The following is a 15594-nucleotide window of genomic DNA, read 5'->3' on the forward strand; positions in this document are numbered from 1 at the left end:
GTGTTTGGACTGTGTGGAATGTGTTTGGACTGTTTGGACTGTGTTTGGACTGTGTTTGGACTGTGTTTGGACCGTGTTTGGACTGTTTGGAATGTGTTTGGACTGTGTTTGGAATGTTTGGACTGTGTTTGGCCTGTTTGGACTGTGTTTGGACTGCGTTTGGAATGTGTTTGGACTGTGTGGAATGTGTTTGGACTGTTTGGACTGTGTTTGGACTGTTTGGACTGTGTTTGGACTGTTTGGACTGTGTTTGGACTGTGTTTGGACTGTGTTTGGACTGTTTGGACTATTTGGACTATTTGGAATGTGTTTGGAATGTGTTTGGACTGTGTTTGGACTGTGTTTGGACTGTGTGGAATGTGTTTAGACTGTTTGGACTGTTTGGAATGTCTTTGGACTTTTTGGACTGTGTTTGGACTGTTTGGACTGTTTGGACTGTGTGGAATGTGTTTAGACTGTTTGGAATGTCTTTGGACTTTTTGGACTGTGTTTAGACTGTGTCTGGAATGTGTTTGGACTGTTTGGAATGTGTTTGGACTGTGTTTGGACTGTTTTTGGACTGTTTGGAATGTGTTTGGACTGTTTGGAATGTGTTTGGACTGTGTTTGGAATGTGTTTGGACTGTGTTTGGACTGTTTGGAATGTGTTTGGACTGTGTTTGGACTGTTTGGAATGTGTTTGGACTGTGTTTGGACTGTGTTTGGACTGTTTGGAATGTGTTTGGACTGTGTTTGGAATGTGTTTGGACTGTTTGGAATGTGTTTGGACTGTGTTTGGACTGTGTTTGGACTGTTTGGAATGTGTTTGGACTGTGTTTGGAATGTGTTTGGACTATATGGAATGTGTTTCAGAATAAGTGTAGCAAGGTCCATACCAGTGTCTAGATACATAGAACCAGTCATTACTGGATTATCAAGCTATAAAGGCAACCTGGTCTCAGAGCAAAATCTATTATATTTTTACTCAAATCTGTGCCACTCCAGTTAATATATGTTACTTTACCTTAGATTACATTACATTGGCCTACCTAAAATGAATTGTAGGACGTATAGTATCCTACGTCTTAATTGAACCCGTTTAGTACGATATGCTATGTTCGACTGCTTTAGTCTGATATGCTATGTTCAACTGCTTTAGTCTGATATGCTATGTTCAACTGCTTTAGTCTGATATGCTATGTTCGACTGCTTTAGTATGATATGCTACATTGTTAACCTACTGTCCATACCAAACGTACCATACTACCATACTTGAGTGTCCCAGATGCACATGTATTATCTTACATTTGGAAGTTAATGTAATGTAACCTAACGTAACAAAAAACATATCATACTAAATGGAGTGGCACAGATTTTAGTAAAATATTCTCTGTTTTTCTCAGAAACCAGGCTGATAAGGATAGTAATTACATTTTAAGAGCAACAACAATATATTCTCAACAGTCTATCAGTATTGTGGATATTACGAACCTTGATTAACATCTAGCTGCTGCTACCATTTCTAGAAAGATTAGACAGTCCTACAGTTTCAATGTCATGATTGTTTAGTGCTCTAACATATTATTTTATAAAATACAGTTGATCTAGTTTTTGTTTGAGTAGAGGAGAGAGTAGAACTCCAGTCAGCATAGAGTAGAGCTCCAGACAGAGTAGAGTAAAGTAGAGAGTAGAGCTCCAGACATAATAGAGTAGAGTAGAGTAGAGCTCCAGACAGAGTAGAGTAGAGCTCCAGACAGAGTAGAGTAGAGCTCCAGACAGAGTAGAGTAGAGCTCCAGACAGAGTAGAGTAGAGCTCCAGACCGAGTAGAGTAGAGCTCCAGACAGAGTAGAGTAGAGTAGAGCTCCAGACAGAGTAGAGTAGAGCTCCAGACAGATAAGAGTAGAGCTCCAGACAGAGTAGAGTAGAGATCCAGACAGATTCGAGTAGAGAGTAGAGCTCCAGTCAGAGTAGAGTAGAGCTCCAGACAGAGTAGAGTAGAGTAGAGCTCCAGTCAGAGTAGAGTAGAGCTCCAGACAGAGTAGAGTAGAGCTCCAGACAGAGTAGAGGAGAGAGTAGAGCTCCAGACAGACTATAGTAAAGAGTAGAGCTTCAGACAGAGTGGAGTTCCAGGCAGAGTAGATTAGAGTAGAGAGCTCCAATCAGAGTAGAGTAGAGAGTAGAGCTCCAGACAGAGTAGAGTAGAGTAGAGTTCCAGGCAGAGTAGAGTAGAGTAGAGTAGAGCTCCAATCAGAGTAGATTAGAGAGTAACGCTCCAGACAGAGTAGAGTAGAGCTCCAGACAGAGTAGAGTAGAGCTCCAGACAGAGTAGAGTAGAGCTCCAGACAGAGTAGAGTAGAGCTCCAGACAGAGTAGAGTAGAGCTCCAGACAGAGTAGAGTAGAGCTCCAGACAGAGTAGAGTAGAGCTCCAGACAGAGTAGAGTAGAGCTCCAGACAGAGTAGAGTAGAGCTCCAGACAGAGCAGAGTAGAGTAGAGCTCCAGACAGAGTAGAGTAGAGAGTAGAGCTCCAGTCAGAGTAGAGTAAGAGAGTAGAGCTCCAGACAGAGTAAAGTAGAGCTCCAGTCAGAGTAGAGTAGAGAGTAGAGCTCCAGACAGAGTAGAGTAGAGTAGAGTAGAGCTCCAGTCAGAGTAGAGTAGAGAGTAGAGCTCCAGACAGAGTAGAGTAGAGTAGAGCTCCAGTCAGAGTAGAGTAGAGTAGAGTAGAGCTCCAGTCAGAGTAGAGTAGAGTAGAGCTCCAGACAGAGTAGAGTAGAGAGTAGAGCTCCAGACAGAGTAGAGTAGAGTAGAGCTCCAGACAGAGTAGAGTAGAGTAGAGCTCCAGACAGAGTCGAGAAGAGAGTAGAGCTCCAGTCAGAGTAGAGTAGAGAGCAGAGCTCCAGTCAGAGTAGAGTAGAGAGTAACGCTCCAGACAGAGTAGGGTAGAGTAGAGAGTAGAGCTCCAGACAGAGTAGAGTAGAGAGTAGAGCTGCAGATAGAGTAGAGTGGAGAGTCAGGGTGGGGGTCCTGTGGGTGAGGGAGAGGGGCATTGTGGGTGAAATGTTGTTTGAACAATGAGTGGACAGCCAGACAGTGACTTGTCTTGTTTTGTCCCTTCCCCATATGAAGCACTATAAGAGGTAGTGACTGACTATATGTGTCCCCATAGGAAGCACTATAGGAGGGTCCTGACCAGCACCATCATCATCCAGAAGAACTACAGGGCTCACTTCTGGAGACGCGTGTTCCTGCGGCTCCGTGCTGCAGCTGTCCTTCTCCAGAAACACCAACGTGGTCGGCTGGCCCGAGGCCTCTATCGACAGCTCTCTGAGGAGAAAAGGAGGAGGGAGGAGGAGGAGAGAAGGCAGAGGGAGGAGGAGGAGAGGAGGAGGAGAGAGGAGGAGAGCAGGAGGCTGGAAGAGGAGACGAGACGAGAGCAGGAGGAACGGAGGAGGAGGGAGGAAGAGGAGGAGGAGCGGAGGAGGAGAGAGGAAGAGGAGCGGAGAAGGAGAGAGGAAGAGGAGGAGAGACAAAGGGTGTTAGAGCTGGAGGAGTTGAGGAAGAAGGATGAGAGACTGAGACTACAACAGGAGGAGCTTAGCAACGGAGAGGAAGAGAAGAAAAACACTACAGTTAACAACAGGTACACCCACATACACTGTTACTGTACTGTCAACCAACCAACATACACTGGTACTGTACTATCAGCCATCAGCCAACCCACATACACTGGTACTGTACTATCAGCCATCAGCCAACCCACATACACTGGTACTGTACTATCAGCCATCAGCCAATCAACATACACTGGTACTGTACTATCAGCCATCAGCCAACCCACATACACTGGTACTGTACTGTCAACCATCAGCCAAACAACATACACTGGTACTGTACTGTCAGCCATCAGCCAACCAACATACACTGGTACTGTACTATCAGCCATCAGCCAACCCACATACACTGGTACTGTACTATCAGCCATCAGCCAACCCACATACACTGGTACTGTACTATCAGCCATCAGCCAACCAACATACACTGGTACTGTACTGTCAGCCATCAGCCAATCAACATACACTGGTACTGTTAGCCGTCAGCCAACCAACATACACTGGTACTGTACTGTCAGCCATCAGCCAACCCACATACACTGGTACTGTACTGTCAGCCATCAGCCAACCAACCAACATACACTGGTACTGTACTGTCAGCCATCAGCCAACCAACATACACTGGTACTGTACTATCAGCCATCAGCCAACCAACCAACATACACTGGTACTGTACTATCAGCCATCAGCCAACCCACATACACTGGTACTGTACTATCAGCCATCAGCCAACCAACATACACTGGTACTGTACTATCAGCCATCAGCCAACCAACATACACTGGTACTGTACTGTCAGCCATCAGCCAATCAACATACACTGGTACTGTACTGTCAACCATCAGCCAATCAACATACACTGGTACTGTCAGCCGTCAGCCAACCAACATACACTGGTACTGTACTGTCAGCCATCAGCCAACCAACCAACATACACTGGTACTGTACTATCAGCCATCAGCCAACCCACATACACTGGTACTGTATTATCAGCCATCAGCCAACCAACATACACTGGTACTGTACTATCAGCCATCAGCCAACCAACATACACTGGTACTGTACTGTCAGCCATCAGCCAACCAACATACACTGGTACTGTACTGTCAGCCATCAGCCAACCAACATACACTGGTACTGTACTGTCAGCCATCAGCCAATCAACATACACTGGTACTTTACTATCAGCCATCAGCCAACCAACATACACTGGTACTGTACTATCAGCCATCAGCCAATCAACATCCACTGGTACTTTACTATCAGCCATCAGCCAACCAACATACACTGGTACTGTACTGTCAGCCATCAGCCAATCAACATACACTGGTACTGTACTATCAGCCATCAGCCAACCAACATACACTGGTACTGTACTGTCAGCCATCAGCCAACCAACCAACATACACTGGTACTGTACTGTCAGCCATCAGCCAACCAACATACACTGGTACTGTACTATCAGCCATCAGCCAACCAACATACACTGGTACTGTACTGTCAGCCATCAGCCAACCAACATACACTGGTACTGTCAGCCATCAGCCAACCAACATACACTGGCACTGTACTGTCAGCCATTTGCCAACCAACCAACATACACTGGTACTGTCAGCCATCAGCCAACCAACATACACTGGTACTGTACTGTCAGCCATCAGCCAACCAACATACACTGGTACTGTACTGTCAGCCATCTGCCAACCAACCAACATACACTGGTACTGTCAGCCATCAGCCAACCAACATACACTGGTACTGTACCATCAGCCAACCAACCAACCCACATACACTGGTACTGTACTGTCAGCCATCAGCCAACCAACATACACTGGTACTGTACTATCAGCCATCAGCCAACCAACATACACTGGTACTGTACTGTCAGTCATCAGCCAACCAATCAACATACACTGGTACTGTACTGTCAGCCATCAGCCAACCAACATACACTGGTACTGTCAGCCGTCAGTCAACCTACATACACTGGTACTGTACTATTAGCCATCAGCCAACCCACCAACATACACTGGTACTGTACTGTCAGCCATCAGCCAACCAACCTACATACACTGGTACTGTACTGTCAGCCATCAGCCAACCAACATACACTGGTACTGTACTGTCAGCCATCAGCCAACCAACCAACATACACTGGTACTGTACTGTCAGCCATCAGCCAACCAACATACACTGGTACTGTACTGTCAGCCATCAGCCAACCAACATACACTGGTACTGTACTGTCAGCCATCAGCCAACCAACATACACTGGTACTGTCAGCCGTCAGCCAACCTACATACACTGGTACTGTACTATTAGCCATCAGCCAACCCACCAACATACACTGGTACTGTACTGTCAGCCATCAGCCAACCAACCTACATACACTGGTACTGTACTGTCAGCCATCAGCCAACCAACATACACTGGTACTGTACTGTCAGCCATCAGCCAACCAACATACACTGATACTGTACTGTCAGCCATCAGCCAATCAACATACACTGGTACTGTACTGTCAACCATCAGCCAATCAACATACACTGGTACTGTCAGCCGTCTGCCAACCAACATACACTGGTACTGTACTGTCAGCCATCAGCCAACCCACATACACTGGTACTGTACTGTCAACTATCAGCCAACCAACATACACTGGTACTGTACTGTCAACCAACCAACATACACTGGTACTGTACTGTCAGCCATCAGCCAACCAACATACACTGGTACTGTACTGTCAGCCATCAGTTAACCAACCAACATACACTGGTACTGTACTGTCAGCCATCAGCCAACCAACCAACATACACTGGTACTGTACTGTCAGCCATCAGCCAACCAACATACACTGGTACTGTACTATCAGCCATCAGCCAACCAACATACACTGGTACTGTACTATCAGCCAACCAACCTACATACACTGGTACTGTACTGTCAGCCATCAGCCAACCAACCAACATACACTGGTACCGTACTGTCGGCCATCAGCCAACCAACCAACATACACTGGTACTGTACTGTCAGCCATCAGCCAACCAACATACACTGGTACTGTACTGTCAGCCATCAGCCAATCAACATACACTGGTACTGTCAGCCGTCAGCCAACCTACATACACTGGTACTGTACTGTCAGCCATCAGCCAACCAACCAACCAACCAACCAACATACACTGGTTCTGTACTATCAGCCATCAGCCAACCAACATACACTGGTACTGTACTGTCAGTCATCAGCAAACCAACATATACTGGTACTGTACTGTCAGCCATCAGCCAACCAACATACACTGGTACTGTACTGTCAGCCATCAGCCAACCAACATACACTGGTACTGTCAGCCATCAGCCAACCAACATACACTGGGACTGTACTGTCAGCCATCAGCCAACCAACATACACTGGTACTGTCAGCCATCAGCCAACCAACATACACTGGTACTGTACTGTCAGCCATCAGCCAACCAACATACACTGGTACTGACAGCCATCAGCCAACCAACATACACTGGTACTGTACTGTCAGCCATCAGCCAATCAACCAACCAACCAACATACACTGGTACTGTACTGTCAGCCATCAGCCAACCCACATACACTGTTACTGTACTGTCAACCAACCAACATACACTGGTACTGTACTATCAGCCATCAGCCAACCCACATACACTGGTACTGTACTATCAGCCATCAGCCAACCAACATACACTGGTACTGTACTGTCAGCCATCAGCCAATCAACATACACTTGTACTGTTAGCCGTCAGCCAACCAACATACACTGGTACTGTACTGTCAGCCATCAGCCAACCAACCAACATACACTGGTACTGTACTGTCAGCCATCAGCCAACCAACATACACTGGTACTGTACTATCAGCCATCAGCCAACCAACATACACTGGTACTGTACTATCAGCCATCAGCCAACCAACATACACTGGTACTGTACTATCAGCCATCAGCCAACCCACATACACTGGTACTGGACTATCAGCCATCAGCCAACCAACATACACTGGTACTGTACTGTCAGCCATCAGCCAATCAACATACACTGGTACTGTACTGTCAACCATCAGCCAATCAACATACACTGGTACTGTCAGCCGTCAGCCAACCAACATACACTGGTACTGTACTGTCAGCCATCAGCCAACCAACATACACTGGTACTGTACTATCAGCCATCAGCCAATCAACATACACTGGTACTGTACTGTCAGCCATCAGCCAACCAACCAACATACACTGGTACTGTACTGTCAGCCATCAGCCAACCAACATACACTGGTACTGTACTATCAGCCATCAGCCAACCAACATACACTGGTACTGTACTGTCAGCCATCAGCCAACCAACATACACTGGTACTGTCAGCCATCAGCCAACCAACATACACTGGTACTATACTGTCAGCCATTTGCCAACCAACCAACATACACTGGTACTGTCAGCCATCAGCCAACCAACATACACTGGTACTGTACTGTCAGCCATCTGTCAACCAACCAACATACACTTGTTCTGTCAGCCATCAGCCAACCAACATACACTGGTACTGTACCATCAGCCAACCAACCAACCCACATACACTGGTACCTTACTGTCAGCCATCAGCCAACCAACATACACTGGTACTGTACTATCAGCCATCAGCCAACCAACATACACTGGTACTGTACTGTCAGTCATCAGCCAACCAATCAACATACACTGGTACTGTCAGCTGTCAGTCAACCTACATACACTGGTACTGTACTATTAGCCATCAGCCAACCCACCAACATACACTGGTACTGTACTGTCAGCCATCAGCCAACCAACCTACATACACTGGTACTGTACTGTCAGCCATCAGGCAACCAACATACACTGGTACTGTACTGTCAGCCATCAGCCAACCAACCAACATACACTGGTACTGTACTGTCAGCCATCAGCCAACCAACCAACATACACTGGTACTGTACTGTCAGCCATCAGCCAACCAACCAACATACACTGGTACTGTACTGTCAGCCATCAGCCAACCAACCAACATACACTGGTACTGTACTATCAGCCATCAGCCAACCCACCAACATACACTGGTACTGTACTGTCAGCCATCAGCCAACCAACCTACATACACTGGTACTGTACTGTCAGCCATCAGCCAACCAACATACACTGGTACTGTACCATCAGCCAACCAACCAACCCACATACACTGGTACTGTACTGTCAGCCATCAGCCAACCAACATACACTGGTACTGTACTATCAGCCATCAGCCAACCAACATACACTGGTACTGTACTGTCAGTCATCAGCCAACCAATCAACATACACTGGTACTGTACTGTCAGCCATCAGCCAACCAACATACACTGGTACTGTCAGCCGTCAGTCAACCTACATACACTGGTACTGTACTATTAGCCATCAGCCAACCCACCAACATACACTGGTACTGTACTGTCAGCCATCAGCCAACCAACCTACATACACTGGTACTGTACTGTCAGCCATCAGCCAACCAACATACACTGGTACTGTACTGTCAGCCATCAGCCAACCAACCAACATACACTGGTACTGTACTGTCAGCCATCAGCCAACCAACATACACTGGTACTGTACTGTCAGCCATCAGCCAACCAACATACACTGGTACTGTACTGTCAGCCATCAGCCAACCAACATACACTGGTACTGTCAGCCGTCAGCCAACCTACATACACTGGTACTGTACTATTAGCCATCAGCCAACCCACCAACATACACTGGTACTGTACTGTCAGCCATCAGCCAACCAACCTACATACACTGGTACTGTACTGTCAGCCATCAGCCAACCAACATACACTGGTACTGTACTGTCAGCCATCAGCCAACCAACATACACTGATACTGTACTGTCAGCCATCAGCCAATCAACATACACTGGTACTGTACTGTCAACCATCAGCCAATCAACATACACTGGTACTGTCAGCCGTCTGCCAACCAACATACACTGGTACTGTACTGTCAGCCATCAGCCAACCCACATACACTGGTACTGTACTGTCAATTATCAGCCAACCAACATACACTGGTACTGTACTGTCAACCAACCAACATACACTGGTACTGTACTGTCAGCCATCAGCCAACCAACATACACTGGTACTGTACTGTCAGCCATCAGTTAACCAACCAACATACACTGGTACTGTACTGTCAGCCATCAGCCAACCAACCAACATACACTGGTACTGTACTGTCAGCCATCAGCCAACCAACATACACTGGTACTGTACTATCAGCCATCAGCCAACCAACATACACTGGTACTGTACTATCAGCCAACCAACCTACATACACTGGTACTGTACTGTCAGCCATCAGCCAACCAACCAACATACACTGGTACTGTACTGTCGGCCATCAGCCAACCAACCAACATACACTGGTACTGTACTGTCAGCCATCAGCCAACCAACATACACTGGTACTGTACTGTCAGCCATCAGCCAATCAACATACACTGGTACTGTCAGCCGTCAGCCAACCTACATCCACTGGTACTGTACTGTCAGCCATCAGCCAACCAACCAACCAACCAACATACACTGGTTCTGTACTATCAGCCATCAGCCAACCAACATACACTGGTACTGTACTGTCAGTCATCAGCAAACCAACATATACTGGTACTGTACTGTCAGCCATCAGCCAACCAACATACACTGGTACTGTACTGTCAGCCATCAGCCAACCAACATACACTGGTACTGTCAGCCATCAGCCAACCAACATACACTGGGACTGTACTGTCAGCCATCAGCCAACCAACATACACTGGTACTGTCAGCCATCAGCCAACCAACATACACTGGTACTGTACTGTCAGCCATCAGCCAACCAACATACACTGGTACTGACAGCCATCAGCCAACCAACATACACTGGTACTGTACTGTCAGCCATCAGCCAATCAACCAACCAACATACACTGGTACTGTACTGTCAGCCATCAGCCAACCCACATACACTGTTACTGTACTGTCAACCAACCAACATACACTTGTACTGTACTATCAGCCATCAGCCAACCCACATACACTGGTACTGTACTATCAGCCATCAGCCAACCAACATACACTGGTACTGTACTGTCAGCCATCAGCCAATCAACATACACTTGTACTGTTAGCCGTCAGCCAACCAACATACACTGGTACTGTACTGTCAGCCATCAGCCAACCAACCAACATACACTGGTACTGTACTGTCAGCCATCAGCCAACCAACATACACTGGTACTGTACTATCAGCCATCAGCCAACCAACATACACTGGTACTGTACTATCAGCCATCAGCCAACCAACATACACTGGTACTGTACTATCAGCCATCAGCCAACCCACATACACTGGTACTGGACTATCAGCCATCAGCCAACCAACATACACTGGTACTGTACTGTCAGCCATCAGCCAATCAACATACACTGGTACTGTACTGTCAACCATCAGCCAATCAACATACACTGGTACTGTCAGCCGTCAGCCAACCAACATACACTGGTACTGTACTGTCAGCCATCAGCCAACCCACATACACTGGTACTGTACTATCAGCCATCAGCCAACCAACCAACATACACTGGTACTGTACTATCAGCCATCAGCCAACCCACATACACTGGTACTGTACTATCAGCCATCAGCCAACCAACATACACTGGTACTGTACTATCAGCCATCAGCCAACCAACATACACTGGTACTGTACTATCAGCCATCAGCCAACCAACATACACTGGTACTGTACTGTCAGCCATCAGCCAACCAACATACACTGGTACTGTACTATCAGCCATCAGCCAATCAACATCCACTGGTACTGTACTGTCAGCCATCAGCCAACCAACCAACATACACTGGTACTGTACTGTCAGCCATCAGCCAACCAACATACACTGGTACTGTACTATCAGCCATCAGCCAACCAACATACACTGGTACTGTACTGTCAGCCATCAGCCAACCAACATACACTGGTACTGTCAGCCATCAGCCAACCAACATACACTGGTACTATACTGTCAGCCATTTGCCAACCAACCAACATACACTGGTACTGTCAGCCATCAGCCAACCAACATACACTGGTACTGTTAGCCGTCAGCCAACCAACATACACTGGTACTGTACTGTCAGCCATCAGCCAACCATCCAACATACACTGGTACTGTACTGTCAGCCATCAGCCAACCAACATACACTGGTACTGTACTATCAGCCATCAGCCAACCAACATACACTGGTACTGTACTATCAGCCATCAGCCAACCAACATACACTGGTACTGTACTATCAGCCATCAGCCAACCCACATACACTGGTACTGGACTATCAGCCATCAGCCAACCAACATACACTGGTACTGTACTGTCAGCCATCAGCCAATCAACATACACTGGTACTGTACTGTCAACCATCAGCCAATCAACATACACTGGTACTGTCAGCCGTCAGCCAACCAACATACACTGGTACTGTACTGTCAGCCATCAGCCAACCCACATACACTGGTACTGTACTATCAGCCATCAGCCAACCAACCAACATACACTGGTACTGTACTATCAGCCATCAGCCAACCCACATACACTGGTACTGTACTATCAGCCATCAGCCAACCAACATACACTGGTACTGTACTATCAGCCATCAGCCAACCAACATACACTGGTACTGTACTGTCAGCCATCAGCCAACCAACATACACTGGTACTGTACTATCAGCCATCAGCCAATCAACATCCACTGGTACTGTACTGTCAGCCATCAGCCAACCAACCAACATACACTGGTACTGTACTGTCAGCCATCAGCCAACCAACATACACTGGTACTGTACTATCAGCCATCAGCCAACCAACATACACTGGTACTGTACTGTCAGCCATCAGCCAACCAACATACACTGGTACTGTCAGCCATCAGCCAACCAACATACACTGGTACTATACTGTCAGCCATTTGCCAACCAACCAACATACACTGGTACTGTCAGCCATCAGCCAACCAACATACACTGGTACTGTACTGTCAGCCATCTGTCAACCAACCAACATACACTTGTTCTGTCAGCCATCAGCCAACCAACATACACTGGTACTGTACCATCAGCCAACCAACCAACCCACATACACTGGTACCTTACTGTCAGCCATCAGCCAACCAACATACACTGGTACTGTACTATCAGCCATCAGCCAACCAACATACACTGGTACTGTACTGTCAGTCATCAGCCAACCAATCAACATACACTGGTACTGTCAGCTGTCAGTCAACCTACATACACTGGTACTGTACTATTAGCCATCAGCCAACCCACCAACATACACTGGTACTGTACTGTCAGCCATCAGCCAACCAACCTACATACACTGGTACTGTACTGTCAGCCATCAGGCAACCAACATACACTGGTACTGTACTGTCAGCCATCAGCCAACCAACCAACATACACTGGTACTGTACTGTCAGCCATCAGCCAACCAACCAACATACACTGGTACTGTACTGTCAGCCATCAGCCAACCAACCAACATACACTGGTACTGTACTGTCAGCCATCAGCCAACCAACCAACATACACTGGTACTGTACTATCAGCCATCAGCCAGCCAACCAACATACACTGGTACTGTACTATCAGCCATCAGCCAACCCACATACACTGGTACTGTACTATCAGCCATCAGCCAACCAACATACACTGGTACTGTACTATCAGCCATCAGCCAACCAACATACACTGGTACTGTACTGTCAGCCATCAGCCAACCAACATACACTGGTACTGTACTGTCAGCCATCAGCCAACCAACATACACTGGTACTGTACTGTCAGCCATCAGCCAACCAACATACACTGGTACTGTACTGTCAGCCATCAGCCAATCAACATCCACTGGTACTTTACTATCAGCCATCAGCCAACCAACATACACTGGTACTGTACTATCAGCCATCAGCCAACCAACATACACTGGTACTGTACTGTCAGCCATCAGCCAATCAACATCCACTGGTACTTTACTATCAGCCATCAGCCAACCTACATACACTGGTACTGTACTGTCAGCCATCAGCCAACCAACATACACTGGTACTGTACTATCAGCCATCAGCCAATCAACATCCACTGGTACTGTACTGTCAGCCATCAGCCAACCAACCAACATCCACTGGTACTGTACTGTCAGCCATCAGCCAACCAACATACACTGGTACTGTACTATCAGCCATCAGCCAACCAACATACACTGGTACTGTACTGTCAGCCATCAGCCAACCAACATACACTGGTACTGTCAGCCATCAGCCAACCAACATACACTGGTACTGTACTGTCAGCCATCTGCCAACCAACCAACATACACTGGTACTGTCAGCCATCAGCCAACCAACATACACTGGTACTGTACTGTCAGCCATCAGCCAACCAACATACACTGGTACTGTACTATCAGCCATCAGCCAACCAACATACACTGGTACTGTACTATCAGCCATCAGCCAACCAACATACACTGGTACTGTACTATCAGCCATCAGCCAACCCACATACACTGGTACTGTACTATCAGCCATCAGCCAACCAACATACACTGGTACTGTACTGTCAGCCATCAGCCAATCAACATACACTGGTACTGTACTGTCAACCATCAGCCAATCAACATACACTGGTACTGTCAGCCGTCAGCCAACCAACATACACTGGTACTGTACTGTCAGCCATCAGCCAACCCACATACACTGGTACTGTACTATCAGCCATCAGCCAACCAACATACACTGGTACTGTACTATCAGCCATCAGCCAACCAACATACACTGGTACTGTACTGTCAGCCATCAGCCAACCAACATACACTGGTACTGTACTATCAGCCATCAGCCAATCAACATCCACTGGTACTGTACTGTCAGCCATCAGCCAACCAACCAACATACACTGGTACTGTACTGTCAGCCATCAGCCAACCAACATACACTGGTACTGTACTATCAGCCATCAGCCAACCAACATACACTGGTACTGTACTGTCAGCCATCAGCCAACCAACATACACTGGTACTGTCAGCCATCAGCCAACCAACATACACTGGTACTATACTGTCAGCCATTTGCCAACCAACCAACATACACTGGTACTGTCAGCCATCAGCCAACCAACATACACTGGTACTGTACTGTCAGCCATCAGCCAACCAACATACACTGGTACTGTACTGTCAGCCATCTGTCAACCAACCAACATACACTTGTACTGTCAGCCATCAGCCAACCAACATACACTGGTACTGTACCATCAGCCAACCAACCAACCCACATACACTGGTACCTTACTGTCAGCCATCAGCCAACCAACATACACTGGTACTGTACTATCAGCCATCAGCCAACCAACATACACTGGTACTGTACTGTCAGTCATCAGCCAACCAATCAACATACACTGGTACTGTCAGCTGTCAGTCAACCTACATACACTGGTACTGTACTATTAGCCATCAGCCAACCCACCAACATACACTGGTACTGTACTGTCAGCCATCAGCCAACCAACCTACATACACTGGTACTGTACTGTCAGCCATCAGGCAACCAACATACACTGGTACTGTACTGTCAGCCATCAGCCAACCAACCAACATACACTGGTACTGTACTGTCAGCCATCAGCCAACCAACCAACATACACTGGTACTGTACTGTCAGCCATCAGCCAACCAACCAACATACACCTGTACTGTACTGTCAGCCATCAGCCAACCAACCAACATACACTGGTACTGTACTATCAGCCATCAGCCAGCCAACCAACATACACTGGTACTGTACTATCAGCCATCAGCCAACCCACATACACTGGCACTGTACTATCAGCCATCAGCCAACCAACATACACTGGTACTGTACTATCAGCCATCAGCC

The 15594-nt window shown here is 47.1% G+C and overlaps 1 protein-coding gene across 1 annotated transcript in view; it reads left to right on the top strand.

The window, feature by feature from the left end:
- LOC109884202 (unconventional myosin-X) overlaps window positions 1-15594 on the top strand; it is a 182770-nt gene that overhangs the window by 99200 nt on the left and 67976 nt on the right. Inside the window, exon 21 of the mRNA XM_031802382.1 lies at window positions 3145-3618. Within this exon, the coding sequence (XP_031658242.1) occupies window positions 3145-3618 (474 nt within the window). The remainder of the gene's footprint in view (window positions 1-3144; window positions 3619-15594) is intronic.

The sequence above is a fragment of the Oncorhynchus kisutch genome, linkage group LG2, assembly GCF_002021735.2.
Source record: "Oncorhynchus kisutch isolate 150728-3 linkage group LG2, Okis_V2, whole genome shotgun sequence".
Taxonomy (NCBI): Eukaryota; Metazoa; Chordata; class Actinopteri; order Salmoniformes; family Salmonidae; genus Oncorhynchus; species Oncorhynchus kisutch.